General features: G+C 35.3%; 1 protein-coding gene across 1 annotated transcript in view; it reads right to left on the reverse strand.

The window, feature by feature from the left end:
- LOC148940918 (uncharacterized) overlaps positions 1–24,091 on the reverse strand; it is a 68,093-nt gene extending 44,002 nt beyond the window's left edge. Inside the window, exons 1-3 of the mRNA XM_089105108.1 lie at positions 23,886–24,091; positions 18,587–18,762; positions 17,569–17,739 (exon numbers count right to left, since the gene is read on the reverse strand). Coding sequence (XP_088961234.1) covers positions 17,569–17,739; positions 18,587–18,656 — 241 coding nt within the window. The 5' untranslated portion in view covers positions 18,657–18,762; positions 23,886–24,091. The remainder of the gene's footprint in view (positions 1–17,568; positions 17,740–18,586; positions 18,763–23,885) is intronic.
- Positions 24,092–25,090: the final 999 nt, after the last annotated feature.

Below are 25,090 nucleotides of genomic sequence, written 5' to 3' on the forward strand. Positions count from 1 at the left end.
GCTTCCTTGAAAGACATTTAAACTATAAATGTCTCGAAAGACTGTTTAAACTTTCCTCGAAAGACATTTATAGTAAAGTTCATGGCAAATAAGGAAGATGCTATAAAAAATAAGCAGCTTCTGAAGCCCGGGAGTGAACCAGAAACCTATAAGTCTACAGTCTAAAGCTGTCCCAACTGAGCTGTTTCGTTCAATCTTAATATTTTAAAATTGCTTAAAGAGGAAAAAACTGGTATTTGCAAAAATATATGCATATAATTTGACAAGCGATTCCAACAATTCAAAAACCTTAAAAAAGAAAACAAAAAGTTTGGAGCTTAGTAGAAATCGTTGTTAGAAATCGGACTTGCGGTAATAATCAAAAATCTTTGAATAGACACCAGTAAGAAAAGACATTAAATTGCGTAAAGAGCAAAAAATAAGTAATTCAAAAATATTTGTAGATATCCGGGTTGCAGCGGTAGCTAGCAACCTAGTAAGAGACGATCACTTCCATTGTTAAGAAATATAAAAACCCGTAACTCCTAGAAAAAAAGTCAGATCAAAACAAAAAGTACACCATTAGAACCGCCTTGTCCGAAACCCTTATATAGGAAACTTTCTGTCACTTGGCTTGAAAATCAAGAAAAGTGGCGGCTACTACAACATTCTGCCTAAACGGCATGTTTTTTTCTTTCTTTTCCACAGATAGCTTGGCACTGGAACATCGTAGAAAGTTGTTCAATGGCTCATTTTAAAGGAAACTAATGGGGTTAAAAACCTCTTGTATTTAAATCAAATTATTTTTAAAACAGAATAAATTTTTTCGCTAAAAAAGCATTTTTGATGCGTTTTCATACTGCAGTCTTTTCAAAGATATTTGATTTTTGAATCAATCAAACAGTTCGTGGTAAAGTTATATTAAAACTTTATATTCCATAGAGAGCTTGGCACTGGAACATCGTAGAGTTGTTCAATGGGTCATTTTAAAGGAAATTAATTGGGTTTAGAACCTTTTGTAACTAAAACGAATTATTTTCTAAAACAGATTAATTTTTTCACTAAAAACTGCATTTTGTTGTCTTTTTATCCTGCAGTCTTTTAAAAGATATTTGATTTTTGAAGCAATCAAACAGTTCGTGGTAAAGTTATATTAAATATCAGCAGTAAGATTTGAATATAATAAAGAACGACCTCTTGCCTACACTAAATTTTATAGGCCACTTAACTATAGTATAGGTTAGTAAAGTGTATATAATCCGGGTTGCAGCGGTGGCTAGCAACCTAGTAAGAGACAATCACGCCCCATAGTAAAAACTCAAGTAACCCATAACTCCTGAAAAAAAAAAGATTCAAATCAAAATAAGAAGTATACTATTAGAAACGCCTTGTCAAAACTTCTATATAGCAAACTTACCGTTCGTTGGACGATCAGACGATCATTGGAGTAACAAAGCATTGCAAAACTTGGACTTAGTTAACTACTTGATTGTTTGAGGTTCGTCTCTTACTATTTCAAAGAAGAAAAAGCCGTAGGCTTTTACCTGTTTGTAATCTATATCCGGGTTGCAATGGTAGCTAACAACCTAGTAAGAGACGATCACGTCCAATGTTATTTTAACAAGGTGCAAATATTTATGGTGTCTCAACAATGGTTTTAATCTTTTGATTAAAACTAGAAAATTAATATTGAAACACGTTACTGCAGAGATGTTTTGAAACACAAATTTAATCCAGAGGAATTTGCTATATTTATGCGAGATATGCATTTTCTTGGATTATCATCGTGACCACATCGTGACCACAGAGTGTGTTGAACTCAGATCCTTCTTAGCCAAAGGACCTCCACTGGACTGTGGCAAATTCTAATATAAATATAGCATTTGGTTGATGTTTTTCTAGCAACAATTTCTACTAAGGTTCAAACTTTTGGTTTTCTTTTTTAAGGTTTTTAAATTGTTGTAATCCCTTGTAATAATTTCTGTTCGTTTTAAAATTTCATGTTGCTCTTTACTTTCAATTGAAAAACTTGTTTTTTTTTAATTTAATTTCTGATCGTTTTTTAAATAATGCTGAGAAATCCAGCGCCCCGTTCATACCAATGTCCCTCCCCCCAAGCATAACTTCATCCATGGAAAGATCCTCCCACGTAACAACCGACCCACCCCACCCCCCACCCCCCCACTACCAGAAAAAATCCCTCCTGAAAACGTATGTATACTTCCCAATAACCGATACTATTTGTAAACATTGGGTAAAGTTCATAACTTTCAGCCCTTCCCCCGGGAACTGTGGAGGATTAAGACATAGTTATTGTATTTTTGACCATACTGATCAAAATGGCTATCTCAAAATTTTGATCGGTTGACTTTGGGAAGAAAATGAGTGGGAGGGGGCCTAGTTGCCCTCCATTTTTTTGGTCACTTAAAAAGGGCACTAGAACTTTTAATTTCCGTTCGAATGAACCCTCTTGCGATTTTCTAGGACCGCTTGGTCGATACGATCACCCATGAAAAAAAAAAATAAATAAATAAAATAAACGCGCATCCGTGATCTTTCTTCTGGCAAAAAATACAAAATTCCACATTTTTGCAGATAGGAGCTTGAAACCTCAACAGTAAGGTTCTCTGATACGCTGAATCTGATGGTGTGATTTTCATTAAGGTTCATATCATTTAGGGGGTGTTTCCCCCTTTTTTCGAAAATCACATATTTTCTCAGGCACTCAACTTTTTATGGTTAGGAATAAACTTGCATAAAAATCTGATTCTTTTGATGTATATATTGGCTTCGAAATTCCGTTTTTTAGAGTCTCGGTTACTATTGAGCCGGGTTGCTCCTTACTTGTAGTTCGTTACCACGAACTGTTTGATTTGTTTTATGTTACCATAGGTAGCGCAATAGTGTTACCTAAGTAAAGAACGATGTTGGCACAATGTATTTTTAAGTCGTTTTAGACCAGGGCGCTTCATAACAAAGGAGTTGTCGTAGAAACTTCGAAAAGGGCTCATTCGATTGATAATTGGAAGGGCTTGTGCCCTTTTTATAGCCGAAGGTGATTGGAAGGCAACTAACACCCCTTCCACGCCCACCATTTCCCCAAACACATCCAATCAAAATTTTGAGAGAGCCATTTTGTTTAACGTAGTTGGAAGTTTTGTAAATTAGATCTTTAAGAATGACAACCTCTCCCCCCCCCCATAACCCTCAGACAAGGGTTGTAGGTTATGCCTTGGGGCATATAACGTTTTTTACAGAAAGCGTTGTCGTAGAAACTTCAAAAAGGGCTCATTCGATTGGAAATTGAAAAGGCTAGTGCCCTTTCTATTAGTTGAAAGTGATTGGAAGGCAACTATCCCCCCTTTAACGCCCACCATTTCCCCAAACACGTGCAATCTAAATTTTGAGATATCCGTTATGTTCAACTTAGTTGAAAGTTCTAGAAATTCGGTCTTTGAGGATGATAACCCCTCAGACCCCTCAGGGCAAGGGTTGTAAGTTATGTCCTGGGGGCATTTAAGGTTTTTATAGAAAGCGAAGTCGTAGAGACTTCAAAAAGGGCTCATTTGATTGGAAATTGAAAGGGCTAGTGCCCTTCTAAATAGTCAAAAGTGATTGGAGAGCACTAGCCCCTCTCTCAAACCCATCATTTCCCCAAACACATCCAATAAAAATTTTGAGATAGCCATTTTTTCAACGTAGTTGAAATTTTTGGAACCCTTACCCTCAGAATAAGGGTTCTAAGTTATGTCCTGGGGGCATATAATGTTTTTATAGAAAGTGTTGTTGTATAAACTTCAAAATGAACCCATTCGATTGATAATTGAAAGGGCTAGTGCCCTTTTTAAAAATCGAAGGTGATTGAAGGGCAACTAATCCCCCTCTAATGCCCAACATTTCCCCTATCACATCCAATCAAAATTTTGAGATAGTTATTTTTTTCAACGTAGTTGAAAGTTCTAGAAATTAGGTCTTTGAGGATGATACCCCCCTCAGAGCCGTCAGGGCAAGGGTTGCCAGTTACGCCCTGGGGCACTTAAGGTTTTTATAGAAAGCTTTGTCGTAGAAACTTCAAAAAGGGCTCATTCGAATGGAAATTGAAAGGGCTAGTGCCCTTTTTAAAAGTCGAAAGTGATTGGAGGGCAAATAATCCCCCTCTCACGCCCATCATTTCCCCAAACACATCCAATCAAAATTTTGAGATAACCATTTTTTTCAACGCAGTTAAAAGGGCTCATTCGATTGGAAATTGAAAGGACTAGTGTCATTTTTAATAGTAGAAAGTGATTGGAGGCCAACTAACCCTCCTCTCACGCCCATTATTTCCACAAACACATCTAATGAAAATTTTGAGATAACCATTTTTTTTCAACGTAGTTGAAAGTTCTGGAAATTAGGTCTTTGATGATGATAACCCTATCAGAGCCCCCAGGCCAAGGGTTGCAAGTTATGCTCTGGGGGTTATATAAGGTTTTAATAGAAAGAGTCGTCGTAGAAACTTCAAAAAAGCTCATTTGATTGGAAATTGAAAGGGCTAGTGGCCTTTTTAATAGTCGAAAGTGATTGGAGAGCAACTAACCCCCCTCTCACGCCTACCATTTCCCCAAACACATCCAATCAAAATTTTGAGATAGCCATTTTGTTCAACGAAGTTGAAAGTTCTGAAATTAGGTCTTTGAGGATGACAAGCACCTCACAACCCTCAGGGCAAGGGCTGTAAGTTTATCCCTGGGGGCATATAAGGTTTTTATAGAAATTGTTGTCGTAGAAACTTCAAAAAGGACTTATTCGACTGGAAATTGAAACGGCTAGTGTCCTTTTTATTAGTCAAAAATGATTGGAGGGCAACGAACCCCCTCTCACGCCCACCACTTCCCCGAACACATCCAATCAAAATTTTGAGATGGCCATTTTGTTCAATGTAATTGAAAGTTCTGAAAATTATGTTTTTGAGGATGACAAACCCCCCACAGTCCTCAGGGCAAGGGTTGTACGTTATGCCCTGGAAGCATGCAAGGTTTTTACAGATATCGCTGTCGTTTAAAAAAAAATTCTAAAAGGGCTCATTCAATTGGAAACTTAAAGGGCTAGTGCCCTAATTAGAAGTCGGAAGTGATTGGAGGGCAACCCCCCTCTCACACCCACCCCTTCCCCAAGCACATCCAATCAAAATTTTGAGATAGCCAATTTTTAACGTAGTTGAAAGTTCTGGAAATTAGGTCTTTGGGGGTGACACCCCCCCCCCCTCAGCCCTCAAAGTAGGGTTGTAAGTTATCCCTGGGGGCATATAAGGTTTTTATAGAAAGCGTTGTCGTAGAAACTTCCAAAGGAGCTCATTCAATTGGAAATTGAAAGGGCTAGTGCCTTTTTTAATAGTAAAAAGTGATTGGAGGCCAACTAACCTCCCTCTCACGCCCACCATTCCCCAAACACATCCAATAAAAATTTTGAGATAGGCATTTTGTTCAGCGTAGTTGAAAGATTTCGAAATCAGGTCTGTGCGGATGACAACCCCACCCACAGCCCTCAGGGTCAAGGTTCTAAGTTATTCCCTTGAGGCATAGAAGGTTTTATAGAAAGTGTTGTTTTATACACTTCAAAAGGGGCTCATTCGATTGGAAATTGAAAGGGCTAGTGCCCTTTTTAATAGTCGAAAGTGATAGAAGGGCAACTACTCTCCTTCTCACGGCCACCATTTCCCCAAACAAATCCAACCAAAATTTGAGATAGCTATTTTGTTCAACGTAGTTTAAAGTTCTGGAAATTATGTCTTTGAGGACGACAACCCCCCTACAACCCCCAGGGCAAGGGTTGAAAGTTATGCCCTGGGGGCATATAAGGTTTTTAAGTGTTGTAGTAAAACTTCAAAATGGGCTGATTGGATTGGAAAGTGAAAGGGCTAATGCCATTTTTAATAGTCGAAAGTGATTGGAGGGCAGCTGACCCTCCTCTCACGCCCACCATTTCCCCGAACACATTTAATCAAAGTTTTGAGATAGCTAATTTGTTCAACGTAGTTGAAAGGTTCAGAAATTGTGTCTTTGAGATTGACAAACCCCTTAAAACCCCCAGGGCAAAGGTTGTAAGTTATACCCTGGGGGCATATAAGGTTTTTTATAGAAAGCGCTGCCGTAGAAACTTCAAAAAACGTTCATTCAATTGGGAATTGAGAGGGCTACTGACCTTATTAATAGTCAAAAGCGATCGGAGGGCGAATGCCCCTCCCCCAAAGCCCACCATTTCCCCAAGCACTTCCGATCAACATTTTGCTGTAGCCATTTTGTTGAACGTTGTTGAAGGGTCTGGAAACTATGTCTTTGAGTATGACGACTCCCCCCTCCTCCCCCACACAGCCGTATGGGCTAAGGTTGTAAGTTATGTCCTGGGGGCATATAAAAATTGAGAGGGTTCTTGTCTTTTTTATTGACTTACTGACTTACTTGACTTATATCCCATCCGGCCTCTGTGGCTGTATTGGGGCTTCTTCTCTTCTAACTAGTCTTTGAATATGGCGACGGTATTCCTTTCTATCTGGTGCAAGACGCAGGAGTTGAGTGAGGTTCTGGCCATTGAAGTTGTCGTACCATCTCTTGCGAGGTTGGCCACGAGGTCGTGTGCCATGTACCCGTCCTTCAAACATGATTTTGAGGAGATGATTTGATGACATTCGTTGGATATGACCAAGCCAGCGGAGTTGCTGACTTCTAATTCGGTCCATGATAGTGTACGAGCAGTGGAGGAGTTTACGGAGGTCTTCATTGGATACTCGGTCGATGTAGGGGATCCCTGCTATGTGACGGGGACATTTTGTTTCAAATGCGCAGATTCGCCTTTTGTCGTCAGCTTTAATTCATTATGTTTCACTTGCATACATAGCAATAGAGATTATGATAGAGTTAAAGAGCCGGACCTCCAATGATTTTGATAGTAATTTACTTTTCCAAATTGATGATAGGCTCTTTAAGCTGCTGGTTGCAAGGCCCAGTCTACACCTAATCGATTTTGAGCAATCGCTGTTAGAGAGCCTTATTGTTAGTCGAAAGTAATCGGAGGGAGAATCCCCCCCCCCGGCCCATCATTTCCCCAAAGATTTCCGATCAACATTTTTATGTGGCCATTTTGTCCCACGTAGTTGAAAAGTCATGAAATTAAGTCTTTGAGGATGACAACCCTCCCCCCATAGGCCTCGGGATAACGGTTGTAAGTTATGCCCTTGGGGCATATAAGGTTTTTATAGAAAGTTAAACAATAGAAGCTTCAAAAAGAGGCTCATTCGATTGGAAATTGAGGACTAGTGCCTTTTTTATTAGTCGAAAGTGATCAAAGGGCAAATGCCCCCCACGCCCATCATTTCCCCAAACACTTCCAATCAAAATTTTGAGATAGCCATTTTGTTCTACGTATGTGAAAGGTCTGGAAATTATGTCTTTGAGGATAAAAAATCCCCCCAGTCTTCAGGGAAAGGGTTGTAAGTAATGCCCTGGGGACATATAAGGTTTTTATAGAAAGCATGGTCATACAAGAAATTTCGGGAAAATACGAGGTATTTGTGCGTGTGGGGGGTTTCAACCCTCCGATCACTCTAAATCTCAAAAAGGGCACTAAGACTTCTGATTAACAATCCAATGAGCCCTCTCCAAAGTTTATACGACCACTCTTTCTATATAAACCTTAAATGCCCCCAAGGGCATAGCTTACAGCCCGCGCCCCGTGGGATGTGGGGGGGGGGGGGAGGAGGTTGTCATTCTCAAAGACTTAATTTCCAGATCTATCAACTGTGTTGAAAAAATAGCTATCTCAATCAGCTCTTGCCCTGAGGGCTGTGGGGGAATGTCCTCCTCAAAAACATAATTTCTATCTGGAAATCAACTACGCTGAACAAAATGGCTATCTCAAAATTTTGATTGGATGTGTTTCGAAAAATGGTAGGCGAGTTAGTTGCCTTCCAATTACTTTTGACTACTAAAAAGGGCACAAGCCACTCCAATTTCCAATCGAATGAGCCCTTTTCGAAGTTTCTACGACAACTCCTTCGATGCGAAGTGCCCTGGTCCAAATAAAAAAATAAATACATAACTAATACATTGTACACACAGTCGGGAAGAGCTGGAAACAACCAGGAATCAAATTGCACTATATTTTACCCTTTTAAAGACATTGTAAGAAACCGGAGACGACAGTGACGGCAACGTTATTCAGTTCTGGAGATACAATCGCGATAAAATTCCGTACGTCGTCGCACTTGCCAGAAATTTATTGTCTATTCCTGCGCCTAGCGTGACCGCCGAAAGACTATTTTTGGTGATAGGCCTGATAGTGACTATGATAGTGACGTAGAAGAGAAAGGTCCTCGGTTCACACAGAGTGGATAAGTTGATTTTCATTCACGATAGCTACAGCCACATCCCGCAGTTCTAATATACTTCTGAAGTTTGCCCGAAGGATTTTTTTTTTCGACTTGCACTAATATTCGAAGATAAATGATGAATTTTCTGATACGGTGTTCGAAGTTTTGTATACAGTCGTTTTCGACGAATAAAAATACAAATAATTTTGAAAATTAAATCTGTTAGGAATACATAGCTGTTAGATATTTCAACTATTCTGCAAGGGTCCTGAAATGCCACAGCCATTTTGTTTCTACCAGATTTCTACGTTTCTTGATGAATAACGAACAAGACCAGTGTCCAGTCAGCGATTCGCGAAGTTTTTACCTCATGAATAGGCCCAAATCTGTTTACATTAAAAATGGGATTTAAGGAAGACTGATCAAAAAACAAATTTTTCTGGTCAACATTGATCGCGTCGGTCTTCTCTTATAGGTGCAACGCCGGGGACTAGTGGTAATTGTAACAGCAATGGTAGCATACAAATATTCCCTTTTTGATCATGTCCCTTATCATTTCTTGAAAGTTCCAAATTGATATACCTATTCATTCATGATTTACGCCCTTTTGACAATCCGATAACACATAACATGTTTTGATTTAGTTCAGCACTCTCCTCAACATTCTCCGAAAGGCTCACCTGTTTTCTCTTCGTCTTTTTGGAAAATGAAGTTCAAACATGAATACCTTTCTCAGTGACATATGCTATATGTAAGCAATGAACAAACAGCCAAATTTACAGGCCTTAATCTGAGGACTGTGGGATGGTTGACATCCCCAAAGACATTATTACTGGACCTTTCAATAATACTGAACAAAATAATTCTCTTAAAATTTTGATTGGATGTGTTTTGGGGAATAAAAGGATTGTGGGAATCGAATGAGCCCCATCCGATCAGAAGTTTATACAACCAAACGTTCCATAAGAACCTTAAATGCCCGGGGCATACCTTACAACCCTTGTATCTAGACTCTGGAGGATTGTGTCCACCTTGAAGACATGCTATATGCTCTTTGGACTATTGTGAACAAAATGGCAACTCACAATTTTGATTGGATGCGTTTGGGGAAAAGGGGGTGTCAGGGACGGGGTGGGTAGTTGTCCTCCATCATTTTTACTCTTAAAAAGGAACTAAAACTATACATTTCTAATCAAATGAGCTTCCTCTAAAGTTCAAACAACCACACCTTCCATAAAAAGCTTAGATGCCCCAGGGGCATAACTTAAACCCTGCCCCAGACTATGAGGGGTTGTGTCAACCCCAAAGGCCTTGCTAAGTCATCTTTGGACTGCTTTTAAACAAATGGTTATCTATAAATATCAGTAATATAACACACCAAGAAATATTAATTTCTTAGTATAATAGCTTAATAGTTATAATAGCTACAATATACAATTATCTGTTATTAATCTTATTTTAGAACAAACTTATATTGTCGTGTCTTGTTTTAAACAAAAGTATCTGTTTTGCGTTCACTTTCTCGTTGAAGACTCAAAAGCCATTCTAATTCTTTCATCCTACGACATTAAACGACACAATAAGTTTAAATTGTTTTAACTTTAATAAGTAAAAAATATTAAAATTTTAAGGAATATATATTGGTATATGTGTACTAAACTGACGATCCACAGCCATTTTTTATTCATTAAAGTGTAAATTATGTTCTGGTCTTGAGAAGGTATGGGGATTCAGGGCCGGAAAAAGGGCGATTGGAACGATTGGGCCCAAACGGGCCCCGCGTTTGCTATATTGAAACTGTATTCAGGGCCGGAAAAAGGGCGTTCGGAACGATGGGGCCTAATCGGGCCCTGCGTTCGGAAGGGCCCCGTGGGCGATTTCAAGGCGAGAGAGATCAAGTTGAGTACTAACACTACTACTGTGACTGCTATTACAACTATGCATAAAGCTATGAAGGTGAAGTTGTCAGGGAAATTTAAGAGGAGAATATAAACTGAATCACAACACGCCATTCGTGTGGAGGTTGTCAAAAGCGCATATCAGCAAAATCTTAAGAAAAGTTTTGCGTAAAGTTAAAACTTACAAGGCTTGTTGTGGGTGATGTTGAACTAACAAAAATACAATGTTTGCATCATAATACTACTGCTTCTACTCCTACAACTACTACAACTGCTACTATTATTATTACTGCTACTACTGCTACTGCTACTAAAGTTAAGACTACTACAATTAATTCTACTGCTACTACCACTACTGCTACTATGACTACTGCTACTACTATAACTCCTGGTGCTACTACTACTGCTACTAAAGCTAAGGGTATCAAAGCGAAAATTATGGGCAATATTAAAACTATATTTAGAGCCAGAAAAAGGGCGATTGGAACGATTGGGCCCAATCGGGCGCCGCATTTAGAAGGAACCTGCGACACCATCCAAATATAAATTGATTTTCGAAGTTGTTAAATTTTCTTAACAATTCCAAAAGAGTTGCTTCTGGAGAGAGATCATTTTCAAGGCTAAAACCAATAATAATAATATAAAAAAAACAAAAACAAATTGTGATATCATCAATAAATCAGGATAGACTAAATAGTTTAGAAATCATGTTGACTGAAAGTGAAGACACAGGGAAAATAGATTTTAAAACCGTTTTAGAAGCATTTACAGAACAAAAATTTAAAACTATTTAAATTCATGTGCCCATATTCAGTGAAGTAAATTTCAATAGGTATTTTCAGCAGTTTCATGATATCTAGGGGCAGGGGCGTAGTTACACTATTTTATTGGGGGGTGGGGGGGGGGTAAGAGGGGGTGCTATTGAAGTAGGTGCTATTCAAGCGGTAGTGAATAAAAGTAACAATTTAACAAACACACTACTTGGTGAATTTAAAAACATTACACAATACATTATAAATAATAAATACACTAAACAATCATAAATATTCGTGCTTGTGCTTGGCTTCTACTAAAATTGTCAGCAATGAACTATTGCAGACGACAGTAGTATCGCGTAAATAAGTTTCCGGGTGGCCGAAGGTGGCTGTTGCATACTCTCGGCTTTTTCAGCCAGGTTCACCACTAATGCTGCAGTACATACCCCCTCCACTTCCCCCAACCTCCACAACAAGCACAGGATGCTCAATCTCTTTATTGAACCAAGCTTCATTCTAATAGCCCAGGGTATTGGGCTATTCATTTGCTCGTTATTTTGAATTGATTTTGACTCTGTAAGATTTAATTTGTTGTACTAAACTTTTAATATACGTGATTTATTGAAATACTACTTATTTTTTTTATACTAAATTGATTTGTGTGTGGGTTCCGATTTATATTAATAAATAGCATTGATATCAACGGACCACAAAAAGCCAAAACAAAAATCATAGGCAGTGCAATAGTGCTCTCTAAATAAAGAAATAAGATAAGTGAAAGTATTACCATAGATAGGGTAACATTATATTGTGACATATTCCCCACGTTTAAACAGCGACCTTATTTCAAATTTGAAAGTATTCGAAAAATTAAGCAAGAATTATTAACTTATCGATTGGGTATTGTTTGACAAAGAATATCCAGAAAATCTGGGCAATTCCTGGCGTCATTGCTGCAGAAACTTGAAATTAATCAAAAAGTGCCAGGGATGTCAACTGGAAAGGGAAATTGATTCCAAGAGCTTGAAAATTACCTTCTCCCTTTGTATCTTTGTTTAAGCAAAACAAGTTCTATGAAAATTACACACAAAGTTTTTTTTGTGTAAATCAGGGTATGGGGGGGGGGGTGTATACATTTCTGACGGGGGTTACACTGAATATCGTTTTTATGTCTATAATTTTCTGTATATGTTGGGGGGGGGGTATACATTTCTGGAGGGGGATTACCCTGAACATTGTTTTTACGTCTATAATTTTCTGGATATGTAGGGGGGTATACACTTCTGGAGGGGGGTTACACTGAACATTGTTTTTATGTTTATAATTCCCTTTACAAGCAAAGATCAGTCTTCTAGTACTGCATGATAAAACTGATAACAATAGAAAAAAAAATTGTTTGTACCACTTATACCTGCACACAAATTTCTAAATTGTGAAAAAAAATTAAATTTTTTTTTTAATTCACTTTATTCTATTTTCTTCAGACATTTCGTACAGCATACTGATGCAGAGGTAAATCTCCCACAAGTAGCGCTGGCGTTGTGCGAAATGCTGCTAATTTCAATCATAATTCTTAGCACATTTGTGACTTTTTGGAACTGGTTAAAAGAATTATTTAAAAAAGCAAAAATAGCAAGAAGTCAGCACAGTATCATACATAGAGGCGGCAGTTCTACATTTATGGGTTAGTATGTGAATCCAAAACATAAGGAATCGGATGTTATCGGCGCTTATTAGCAAATAGAAATAAGAGAATTGGGGGCTATATTGGATTTTCAATTAAATACTGGAAATAAAAATTAAAACAATTAAATAATTCCTGGAGCAGATCCCCCTCTATCAAGTTCCATGACCAAACTACAGCCAGTTTGACCAATCTAGTTATAGTACAAATATCATTACAAAAAGCACTAAGTTATATTTTCTTTTCCAAAGATTTCTTTTTCATTCAGTAAATTATATTCACTGTATATCTACCTTCTTATTCATTAATGATTCCATTTCTGTCCTTTTTGTAGATTTAGAGGATTTATTCATTTCCGGTTTTAAAAGTTTTAAAACAAGAGAATCTAATTTTGAACTGACAGATTTTAGGAAGTAAAAGTACCTTAAATATCAGGAAAAAATTGACCTGGGCAAATGTGGCGAAATAGGATGCACAGAACCTTTTTCAGTTTTGTCATTTTCTTGTTTTGCTTATGCTAAAAATGAGCATGTATTATTAAAAAAAAATTATCTGTTCAAAGTAAAGAGCAAATTTTACACTTAAAAAAGCAACAGTCTTAAAGCTACATAATTAATTATATTTTTTTCCAAATTTTTTTTTTTTTGGGGGGGGACAACTTCCCCATTCCTCCCCCCCCCCAGCGACACCAGGGTCTAGGGGACACACTCAAATTAACGTTAGGACAAAATGAGTACAAAAAAGAACAAAAGAGGACAAAACCGTAAGCTACAAATTAATAAACTAGACCCTTAAATGAGACAAGACCAATCCAAGCAACTAAGGCAAAAGGCACTAAAACAATGTCTGAAGCTATGATAAACGAAAATGAAGATCAAAAAGATATTTAGTTAAAATTTTAGCGAAACCGAAAATTAGAACAGGTCAAAAACAAAAGTGAAGAACAAACACAATATGTGGTTACAAGACATGCGAGAATGAGGATCAGAACAAATCAAATGAAAATAAAGAACAGAGAAATGTGTGGTTAGCAGATACACGACAGCGATAACAAAAAAGTATACAGTTTGAAGATAATTATTAGCGAGAATTACAAGCAACAGCAGGAATCAGAAAATGTCAAAGATGAATATGAAGAACAAAGAATTGTAGGGTTATCAGACACGCTAAAGCAAGCATCAAGAGTGTCAAAAATGACAGGGAATAACAAAGAACTGTGCTGCTAAAGAACAGCGAGAATCAGAACGAGTCAAAAATGAAAGTGCAGAAGAAAAAAGGTTTAATTTTAAAGGAAGTCCATTATCTAACAGAAAATATAGCCAATATAGATGATTTACTTGGGGGCTGGTGCCTGCTATAGGACCAATACGGGCAGCTAAAGAAAACGCCATTGTTAAATTGTCTGAAGTAATCAAAATCTAAAAATGTGTCAAAAATGAAAAAGAATAGCAAATACACACGCGGTTAGAAGAACAGCGGCGGCTTGTCAAAAATGAAAATGAAGAGCAAAGACAAATGCGGTTAGAAGACATGCAACACCGAGAATGCGAGCAAACACCCGTGGTTAGAAGACATACGACACGAAACATGTGAGCCATTCAATGAAAATCAACCTGGACAGCGAGAATCAAAGCATGTCAAAATTGAAAATGATAGCGATGATGATTGGGTTAGGGATTTTGACAGGGATAAGGCCATCAATACCTACTATACCTTAGTTAAAAAAAACGAAGGTTCGGCGATATGTATTTCATAATGAAGAACGACAAGCAGTGGTAAAAAGAACCAAACGAATTGAAAATAATAGCAATGATGATGGGGTTTTGGATTTGACATGAATAAGGTCATTAACACCTACAATACCTTTGAAAATCAAAAATCTGGACAAGATACATCGTTGGAAGACAAAGAAGTTTTTATCCCATTACTTGAACAATTAAAAAAAACGAAGGTTCTGCGATGTGTCTATCATAATGACAAAAGACAAGCTGAGACAAAAGAAGAGGTTTTTGTCCCACCACCTGGACAACTAAAACAACCAAAGGTTCGGCTATACGTCTTTCATAATGACAAAAGACAAGTCGAGGCGAAAGAAGTTTTTGTCCCACCACCTGAACAATTAAAAGAAACAAAGGTTCGGTGACATGTCTTTCATAATGACAAAAGACAAACCAAGGCAAAAGTTAATCTGACTGTATTGAATTCAATCGAACCTACATAGGTTTTCAATAGGACACATCAGTAATACTTCAGGAACGGTTGATAGTATTAAGTTGAAAATTTAATCGTGCGTGGAAGGGGATCTTGAAGAAAATCAAAGGTGCTATGTGCATACTGCTACTAATGCTACAACACAAGCTAAAAGTATTATCTCGAAGCTTTCAAGGAAGATTAAGGCGGATGTTGAACTAAATCAAAACGAACTATGATCATGTAGATTGTCAAAAGTGTGAAAAAGCTAAATCAATAACAGCTAACATTATTAAGTTAGACCTTTCAGGGTAAGTTGCAGCGGAATTTGGACTATCCATATGACACTATGTGTATACTTTTAATACTACTTCTACGGTTACTGTAACTAATAACACTTATGGCGTTAAGTAGAAACTTTTAGGGAACGTTTAGAGGGTATTTAAACAAAACAATATATGCATGCAGGTGTTAAAAGGGCATATAAGTAATACCATAGGCAGCGCTGCTCTATAATAGCTGCTGATATCATTGAATTTTTTAAAGGAGCTAGTTCGATTCGAAAATGAAAGTTCTAGTGTCATTTTTAAGATTCAAGTAATTGGAGGGGAATCAGACCTCCTCTTTAACCTATAATTTTCCAAACGCTTCTAATTAAAACTTTGAGACAGCTATTTTGTTGAGCATAGCAGAACAGTCCATTAACTATATCTCTTGGGTTATTGGGTAGGTCAACCCCCCAAGTTATGGAATTTGTCCATAATGCTTTCAACTAACGGAAAGTTTCTCCAGCATACAAATAGAAGACCAAACTATAAATTGTTAAAAAAACGAAAAAATTTAAACTATTGCTTTCATTTTCCCTGAAGAAGACTATGTCAATATAAAACAAAGAGAAATTAATTTTAAAAAATTCTTTCCACAAAATAAGTTTTTCAAAGAAAAGTGAAGAACTCCATTAAACCAAAAATTAGCAAAAATAAAATCAAATAATAAAACCATGTGTAGAACTACCATAAATCAATATCAATAATAATGAAACCCAAACCAAAAAGAAATTACAATAAATAGCCAAGTAAAACTCAAAACGAGCAGAAATTAGCATGAGTAGAACTCATGACCTAATGCCTTCTCAAGGGCAGAGCATAATTTGTACTTTACTGAAAAAAAAAAAATAATGTTCATTGTCAGTTTAATATACATCTGCTGATTTTTATTCCTTAAGTCTTAATAATTTTTTATTCATTATAGTTATAAAAGTGAAAACATTTAAATGAACTTTTTGTAGTAAAGTACAAATTATGTTCTGGCCTTGAGAAAGAATAGGGGTAGTTGGCCCTACTCATGAAAACGTCTGCTTGTTTGAGTTTGACTCGATTATTGAAGGTAATTTTCTGTTCCTTTTGGGTTCCATAAACAATTTATTTATTGATGCTGATTTATTTATTGTAATTTCTGTTCGTTGTGAGTTTCATCTATTTATTCATTCTAATTTGTGGCAGTTTTCCATATGATGCATTATTTGATTTCATTTTTTGCTCATTTTTGGTTTAATGAAGTTCTTTACTTTTCTTTGGAAAACTTGTTTGTGGAACGTGTTTTGAATTAATGACATTAAATGAGGACTCTTTTAGTGCTACTTTTATTTTATTGATTTTTCTTCCTTTAGAAGAGCTGTAGCCTAAAAGTTGTAAAACACATACCACCTTTTAAATATTTCAAAAAAACCTTACCATGCCCCAGCATTGCCAAACAGATGCCCTAAATTATACATATATTTGATGATTTTTTTTCAATTTAACTGGGCACCCTCAAGAAAACACTGTACAATTAAAAAAAAATACTTTGAAGAACTCTTACTTAAATAATTCCTGTAAGCAGTCCACTTTATTTTACTGCCAACCCTCTCTAATAGTCAAATATATAGAAAAGTGAAATAAAGTGAAACTCATTTAGGAATTATATAAGATTTCATACTTTTTTAGGTTTTCCATCTGACAGGGAAAACAACTGAAACACAAATATTAATTCTTCTCCGAGTCTTCTATAGATGACTCATTTCATCAAACTAATTGGTACCCTTCACAGCCTGATTATCCAAAAGAGTTATTTTTATAAATCTGAAGGGGCAAGTAAATGCCCCCAGAATACCCCAAAAATCCCATACCTGAATAAAACTTAACTTTCTTCTTAATTTCTAAATACTAAAGGACTCATTATGTTTCCTAGTTGTATATTCAAAACTTCTCATTCTACAGGCAAACTAAAAAACTTTTGACTTCATCTGCACAAAATGAATTCTGTATCTTTGTAGGTATTTGAAAGTTTTTGTGGTAGTCAGTTCAGATCATAACAGTAAATATTTTGCTTATTCAAAATTCAACTTGAAATCAAAAAAATTAACAGATTTATATTTTAATTTAAAATGAAATATATATATATATAATTTAAACTTGGATTGTAAAAACAATATAGATATATTCTTAAGGCTTATTATCAAACTTTTTGAAAAATAATATTTGCTAAACTACTTTCCAACTGAAAGTTTGAATATGTTCATGTAAGGCCACAAAAACGGTCTGGCAAACATCTCAACATTGGAAGAAGATAAAACAAAAGTTCCATCTTAAGATTAAAGCCCTTTGTCCTATTTTTGTCCAACAAAATATTATCCAATACATTTTATTGTACAAAAACCAAAAGTTTGAAATGTACCTTCATGGTCAGAGCATTTGGGTTCCAATTTCTGGGTGTTGTATTCAAATTTACAAGATCCTGAAATGCTAGGTAAATTAAGCAAAGGAACATTTTCACGTTTTGGTGACAAAAGATGGTTTGGACTTTGAAAGGGCCTCTCACTGCCACCTGGTAATGCGTCTTCAACTTCTAAAAAGAAATTAAATTGAACAGACATATGGTATAAAATATTCACCAATAAAGCATAATAAACAAATCCAAATGCTTTTTTTTAGTTATGTGTAAAAACGTACGAGTGTGTAAAAATCGTAAATATACAGACATTACATATATACATAAAATCAGAAGTATATGCAGGTTTTTTTCAGAAGTCTTTTATAAAATCAGCTTTTTATAAAGAAAAAGAAAACCTGAAATATTTGACCAGATGAATTAACACAGAACATCCAAGATAAAGATTTAATTTAGTAAAATGTATTGAATAAAAAAGAAATTGAATATTGCATAAAAAAATATAGCTTAAAGATAAACATTTTACAGCTTTACAATTACAAAAATAAAATAGAAGTAAAAATAGCAAATGATTGGGTTTTCTGCATTAGTTTCCAAAACATTAAATACAAAATGTAGTCTCCCAAAGTTAAGCAGCTGAATTCAACTTTATCCCTCTCTTTATAACTTGATATTCTCATATGAAGCCCCATAACTGCCTCTACTTTGCATGTCTACACAAAAAACTACCTTGTTTATCATGTCTACACAAAAAACAGAGTGACACAAAATTCTTCTACCAAATGATTACTTGTCTCAAAAAACTTAATAAAAGACGGCTAATAAACTAAGTTTAAATGTATTTGCATCACAAAGGAACACTTTTTATCACCCTCAGCTTTTAATGGTTAGATTCAAGTACACATACAGTTAAATATTTTTTTAGGACCATTTAATGATCAAGGAAAAAAAAAGCTATTTTTTTTTCTAGAGCAAAGTAGCTTTCCTTTTATTCTGTAACAGAAAATTTAACTGCATAACTTACCATTCTTAATGAAAAAATCCTCAGAAACCATTATGACTTCAGCCATATTTGGAATTGGAGGCAGGTCCATGGAAGATTTTGGAACAGAGTTAATGCAAATTATGAGAAGTGTAATCGTATCATCATCACTTGGATATGTAAATCAGATTTAGCAAGGAGAGTGTGGTCAAAAGTCCCTAAAAATACAAAATCTATTAATGACTTATAACTACTTTTAATCACTGCGAACTATATTTTACCTTAATACAGCTGAAAGCAGAGGCTCAACTCCTTCAACAGTCAAAGGCATGAGAAATCTGAATAGTTATTTTTAAAAAGAGAGTGCTAAAATTAATCCAGTCTTTTTGATGTAACTGTATATAAAGTCTAGAGTTGGAATTTAAGTTATAATAAGCTTTCATAGTAAACAAGCAAACTACAACTGTTAACTTATTCTGTTAGTTGTTATGTCTGCTAGATGTATCCTGATAGTAAATTTTCCAAGCCAAAAACTGTTGGGCTGGAAACTTTGGTTGAACTCCTGAACTGAAAGCTTATACAGGGTTGTAATGCTTAAAACACTACAACATGTAGGCCTATTATGCATATACCATTATGTATTTCCAAGAGTCTATATCATCCTGTTCTTACTTAGAAGGCCTCAAGAATGTGACAAATGTTTCCTTCTATTATTATATATTTTCCATAATATATTTAAGTAAATTATTAACTTAATAGCTTGCAAAGACGAAGTTCAAACAGAAAACATAACCAAACTAATATAGGAGCTAGAAGGCATGACTACAGCCAACTAATAAAACACAAAAATATTTGGGGCTAATACAGAACTAATCCTGAGGTAAAATTCTAGACAAGCTACTTTTTGCTATCTTGAAAAGGGATTAAGTTAGGAAAATAAAACTTTCAGTAATGAATCCAGGTCCTATAACATACTGTGGAAAGGTATTGCCAAGCTACTATTCTAACCCTCTTCATATTTTTATGCCTTTATAAATTTGCCTACTTAGGTCTATGTGCCAATTGGAATTTTGACAAAATAATATTACTCCTTAATTTTCAGTTTCCTTTTCTCTGGTTTTAATTTCAATTAGTATCAATGGGCTTTTCCCTAAATTAAGGAAATATATTTACAGTTCTTGAAACTTCTTAATTTGAGATCGAGCAAAGTTCTGAAGCTGAAAATACTTTTCTTGTGCTTCATTTAGGCAAAAGATCTATTTTGCAAGGTTTCACTTTTGGAAAACAGAAATTTTTAAAGTTAACAAAGGTCAGTACCCTCTAGAAGGAGAAGGGACTGAGGCAAGACCATACCCAAAGGAGGTGTTACGGGGTCTGAACCCCCTCCCCCCCCCCCGAAATGTTTGTTTGACTCGTAAAAACATAACAAAAATGGATATAAACAAATTTTGTGTGTTTTTAGGTTTTTGTTTAAACCCCCTCCCCCCTGAAAAAAAACTTTGAGTAAAACCCCCTCCAAAAAAAATCCTGGATATAGCCTTGGATGGAGGTAAAAATATCTTCTTGTGACATACTTTGGTCTGTAGACACATCCCTGAAAGTCTCATTTTCCTAACCTTAAAACATTCCGAAGCACTTCTAAACTAACAAAAAGTTGCTAGTCTAGGATTTTACTAATCCTTCTCAGAATGAAATATGGTATTAATGTACTGTCTGTACCATCAGACAAAAACCCAATGAAATTCTGAAAACAACTCGGAAATGAAAAAAAAAATTACTTAAATCATTCCTAAAAGAACTTCACTTTACTTTACCCCCCAACCCTCCTTATCTTCATTTTTTTATGTTGCTTGAACTCTAAAGCCCTATAATACATACAGATATCACTATGGAGTGCTTCATATTACTTTACCCCCTAAACCTCACTAACATGCAAATGCATTGCAAAGCCCAAATCATAACATTTCTAATGCATTTTGCATTCCACTCTTTTTTCAACATTATATCCATAAATTGAATTAACATTTGATAAATGAAACAAATAGAAAATTCATGGGAAATATATAGGCTAATTTTGGCTATATGTTATTATTTTAAGATTCTGTTAAAATTTTAAAACTAAGTTAAGTATTTTTAGGTTTAATGTTTTTTATCCAATTTTTATAGTGATTCTTTCCAAAAAGCCTTAATTATGCATTGAAATTGCTATTTACAATTTATTCACAACTCCCTCTGGTTTTCTCATTTAGCCTTATGCTATATATTGAAAAGCAGTACTTGTATGATATATGCCCAAACTAATGTTCTTGTAATGTTTCTCTGATGCTCAATCCTAATGAAATATACCAAAGTAAGACAAAACAACACTTCAGAAGCAAATTTTGGTTATATATTTGCACAATAGGGTGAGAGAGGGGGGGGGGGTGTGTAAAGTATAGCAGGTCTGCATGCCTACTGTGTTAGGTACAATTATTCTGCATATTATGTAGGCTAGTAAGAATTGTTTTCCAGCTCCACACTGTCCAAATACTTTACCCCCACCCCTCCCCCTAATGTGCAAATATATTACCCAAATTTTATGTTCTCCATTTATTCTGTCACTTCTTTTTGTCTTGTCTCATATTAAAGTGAAAGAAACTAACAAAACAAAACTGGTTCTATAATGTATCAATGAATAAACAACTTGAACAATAGGGCATTTATCATACAAGTACCAAAAAAAACAATAAAAAATGAATGAAATTCTTTTTTTTTATAATATAGCCTACAGCAAATATCAGTGTACCATGTTTCCTTTTTTATGTTTATATTAATTATTATATCACTTTAGTAAAATAGCATTGGGAGGGGAGAGGCAGAGGATTAGTTGTCCAAAACACAAAAAAAACATGAAAATAAAATTGTCTCTTTGTTCTAACAAATCACCTTCAAAGGAGAAGCTATTCTAGGCCTTTACCTATTTTGCCAAATTAGGCAGGGATGGAGCAAAAAAGTAAAAGTAACAGAAAAATTTTAATTTTCAATAGGATGATTAAGGAAGATCAATCACTCCTTTCTCATTAATGTTTCCTTTTAAGTAGGTCAATCCTTAGGCAAGATTAGCTTATTCATAGCTATTTATTACAAATAGCCTCATAATGATTAAAATCATAATATTTGAATTACCTGTTGGAAAAAAAATAGTTTTGATGTCTTGTGAAAGCAAGTTTAACCTTTCTGTCAGTAGTGCAGGTAGGGGGTGCAGGGGGGGGGGGCAAACCACCCCTGGAGGGGTGACAAAAATTAGTCTAAAAGGACTTATGACTGATTAGGGCCCAGCATGCAAAATGTGGGGAAGCAAAGCAGCAATGCTACTTGGCAGTTTTCTAATTTGTTGGCAGATTTTGTCTGAAAATGCCATTTTATATATATATATAAGTATTTTAGTATAATGTTTGACAGCACACCCAATGCCTTGCACATTGATCAAATGAGTGAAGTTAATTTGTTATGTGCACATTGAGAACAAGAAAGTTGAAGTAAAGGAGTCATTTTTAGGCTATTATCAGCTGACAGGAAAAAGAGCTGTGGACAATACACAGGATATTTTAAATGCAATTGAAGAAGACGGTCTGGATATAGCAATGTGCCAAGGGCAGGGCTATAACAACACTCCAATAATGGCTGGATTACATTCAGGAGTAATGTGAGCTTAATCCTAAAGCATTGGTTGAACCTTGTGCCAACCATTCACTAAATCTTTGCAGAGCACACACTTTTGCTACAATTCCTTCCTATGTGATATTTTTTGGGATATCACCAGATGGCTAATTTGCCAGTGTATATATATATATACAAATCTTTAAATTAGCAAACCAGCCAACCAATATTTTAAGCCTAGGAGTCCAGCTGGACATAAGGAAACATATTAAGAAAACAATTTTTACTCCATAATATGCAGAATAATCCTAGTTAACACATTTTGCAGGGGGAAAGCCTTTAATTTCACTTCTTTCCTTGTTTTTCTAAGAAACTCATGAATTTCTTAGAACCTATATATTCATAGAATACATACCCCCACCTTCCTAATGTGCAAATATACACCTAGAATTGCATCCTCAATCTAAATATAACAACCATTTGCATCACAAATGAACTTTACTCCCATATTAGCCATATGGTGGATGTCTGTTATTTTCTGGGTGGCTTTATCTAAAGAGGAATTATCTACAAATTCCTGGCAGCTATTATTTTAATTTCTGTAGGCTTTCTATGGAGAGGCTTTTTTTTTTAGAAACTCCTGGTCAAGGCTGTACCAAGGGGGGGGGCAAAGGCCTCCCCAAATGTTTTCTATAGGAATTTTGTATAGCTTTAAGTACCCATTTCAATGATCATATGTCAAACTACGAGGCGTGTTTTTTTTTAATTAAGGTCCGTTTGATCATAAGTACACAACAAATGATCATTTAAAAAAAAAGTAAATTTATTTTCGAAAAGTTACATGCTTTACTATATATATATATGTATATATATATATATATATATATATATATATATATATATATATATATATATATATATATATATATATATATATATATATATATATATATATATATATATATATATATATATATATATATATATATATATATATATATATATATATATATATATATAGATATATATAAATTTTTAAATTAGCCAACCAGTATTTTAAGCCTAGGAGTCCAGCTGGACAAAAGGAAACAAATTAAGAAAACAATTCTTACTCCATAATATGTAGAATAGTCCTAGTTAACACATTTTGCAGGAGGAGAGCCTTTATCTTCACTTCTTTTTCCAATTTTCCTAAGAAATTCATAAATTTCTTAGGACCTATATATTCCCAGAATATATACCCCCACCCCCTAATGTGCAAATAAATACCTAGAATTGCATCCTCAATCTAAATATAACACCAATTTGCATCACAAATGAACTTTACTCCCATATTAGCCATATGGTGGATGTCCCTTTGGAAAGGTTGTATGTTTTTTTTCCAATACTCAACACACAAATGGAATGTTCTCTTGGTAAATGTTGAAATTACAGTCAAACAACTTGCAGAAACCAGATGGAGTGCTCCCTATGAAGCAGTAAAGCCAGTGTTAAAATGCTTTTAAGATTGTTAATAGGCCTATCATTGAAAAATGTTGTGATTCTTCAGAAACTCTCTACACTAGAGGAGTAGCTCAAACTTTGTTGACTTTGATGTGGGATTTCTCATTTTTGTGCTTTTTATGTTTATGGAAGTGTCCCTGAAGAAGCCAATCACACCCAAAAATACCTGTAAATTATTGAAATAGGTTTTAAAAAGTACCTTGTCAAAATGAGGATTCTAAAGGTCTTTTTGAATAATAATAATAGACATGGTCTTGAGAAAAAGGCAATAGAATTTGCAAAAGCTATTGGTGATGAGATGGACATTCCCCTAGCCAAACAAAAGAAATATTAGAAACAAAAGAAAAGAATATTTGCAAACAAAAGAATATTTTCTTATAAGGTTGCTGTTGACAACAGCACAACAGCAACCTTATAAGAAAATCGAAATATATTTTCTTGTGATTATTATCGCTTCTAATCAGCAGTTGTACCAAACCTATCCTGCTCAAGTCATCCTCAGGGCTATACTGTGGTGTTTATCCTCCCCATAGTATAGTCCAGACGGTTTTATATCATCTATTTGCCCTTGTTTTTTTAGTGTTATGTTTATTTTTAAAGATTTTTCCAATTGGAAATGTTTAGACGTCCTCCAAAACAAAACGTCCCCCCAGATACCAAATCAAAGTCCATAGTGAAAGATACCCATCCTGGCTGGTCAAGCACATTATCTGAAAGTTCTAATGATAGCTCTAATTTGGAGAATAGCACAATGATAACTGTAGGTCCTAATGCAACCATAAACGATGATAATGGGTTTCAAGAGGTCCTCTCTAGAAGCTCTAAAAAAATGATAAAAATCTCCCCAATTAAAGGCATTTTCCCTCTCCCTGCCCAAGATCCTCCCTTCAAAAACTTAGGAATTTACCTTAAAATTAATCCCACTACCCCCTTTGAAATAAAACTGATCACTGCAATAAGAGTTGCAATTTTTAAATTGCTAAAATCAATGTTCTCTCTTAACATTAACCGTGATGGATCTCTGCTAATAGCTGTAGAAGATCAGAAATCAGCAGATACAATAATTAACCTTAAATCCCTTCTGAATATCCCAATTATTGCATCTAATTGGAACCCAAAATAATCACCAACAAAAATTGTAGTTTATAATGTTCCCTCAGAGACATCTACTCAGGAGTTAAAAGAAGGCCTCTCAGATAGGGCTGGAAACACAATCCCAGTTGAGGATGTTACCCAACTTGGAAAACCTAACTCTAATGGCATAAAAACTACTAGATTCTTCTTATTCACACTAAAGGATAAAATTGATATCCCAGAAAAATTATTCCTATCTGGGCAAATCAAACCACACAAGGAATACAAACCTAAGCCTATTCAGTGTCAGAAGTGTTTCAAACTGGGACA

The sequence above is a fragment of the Artemia sp. Qi Xiang Cuo genome, chromosome 19 (assembly GCF_049724085.1).
Source record: "Artemia sp. Qi Xiang Cuo chromosome 19, ASM4972408v1, whole genome shotgun sequence".
Lineage (NCBI taxonomy): Eukaryota > Metazoa > Arthropoda > Branchiopoda > Anostraca > Artemiidae > Artemia > Artemia sp. Qi Xiang Cuo.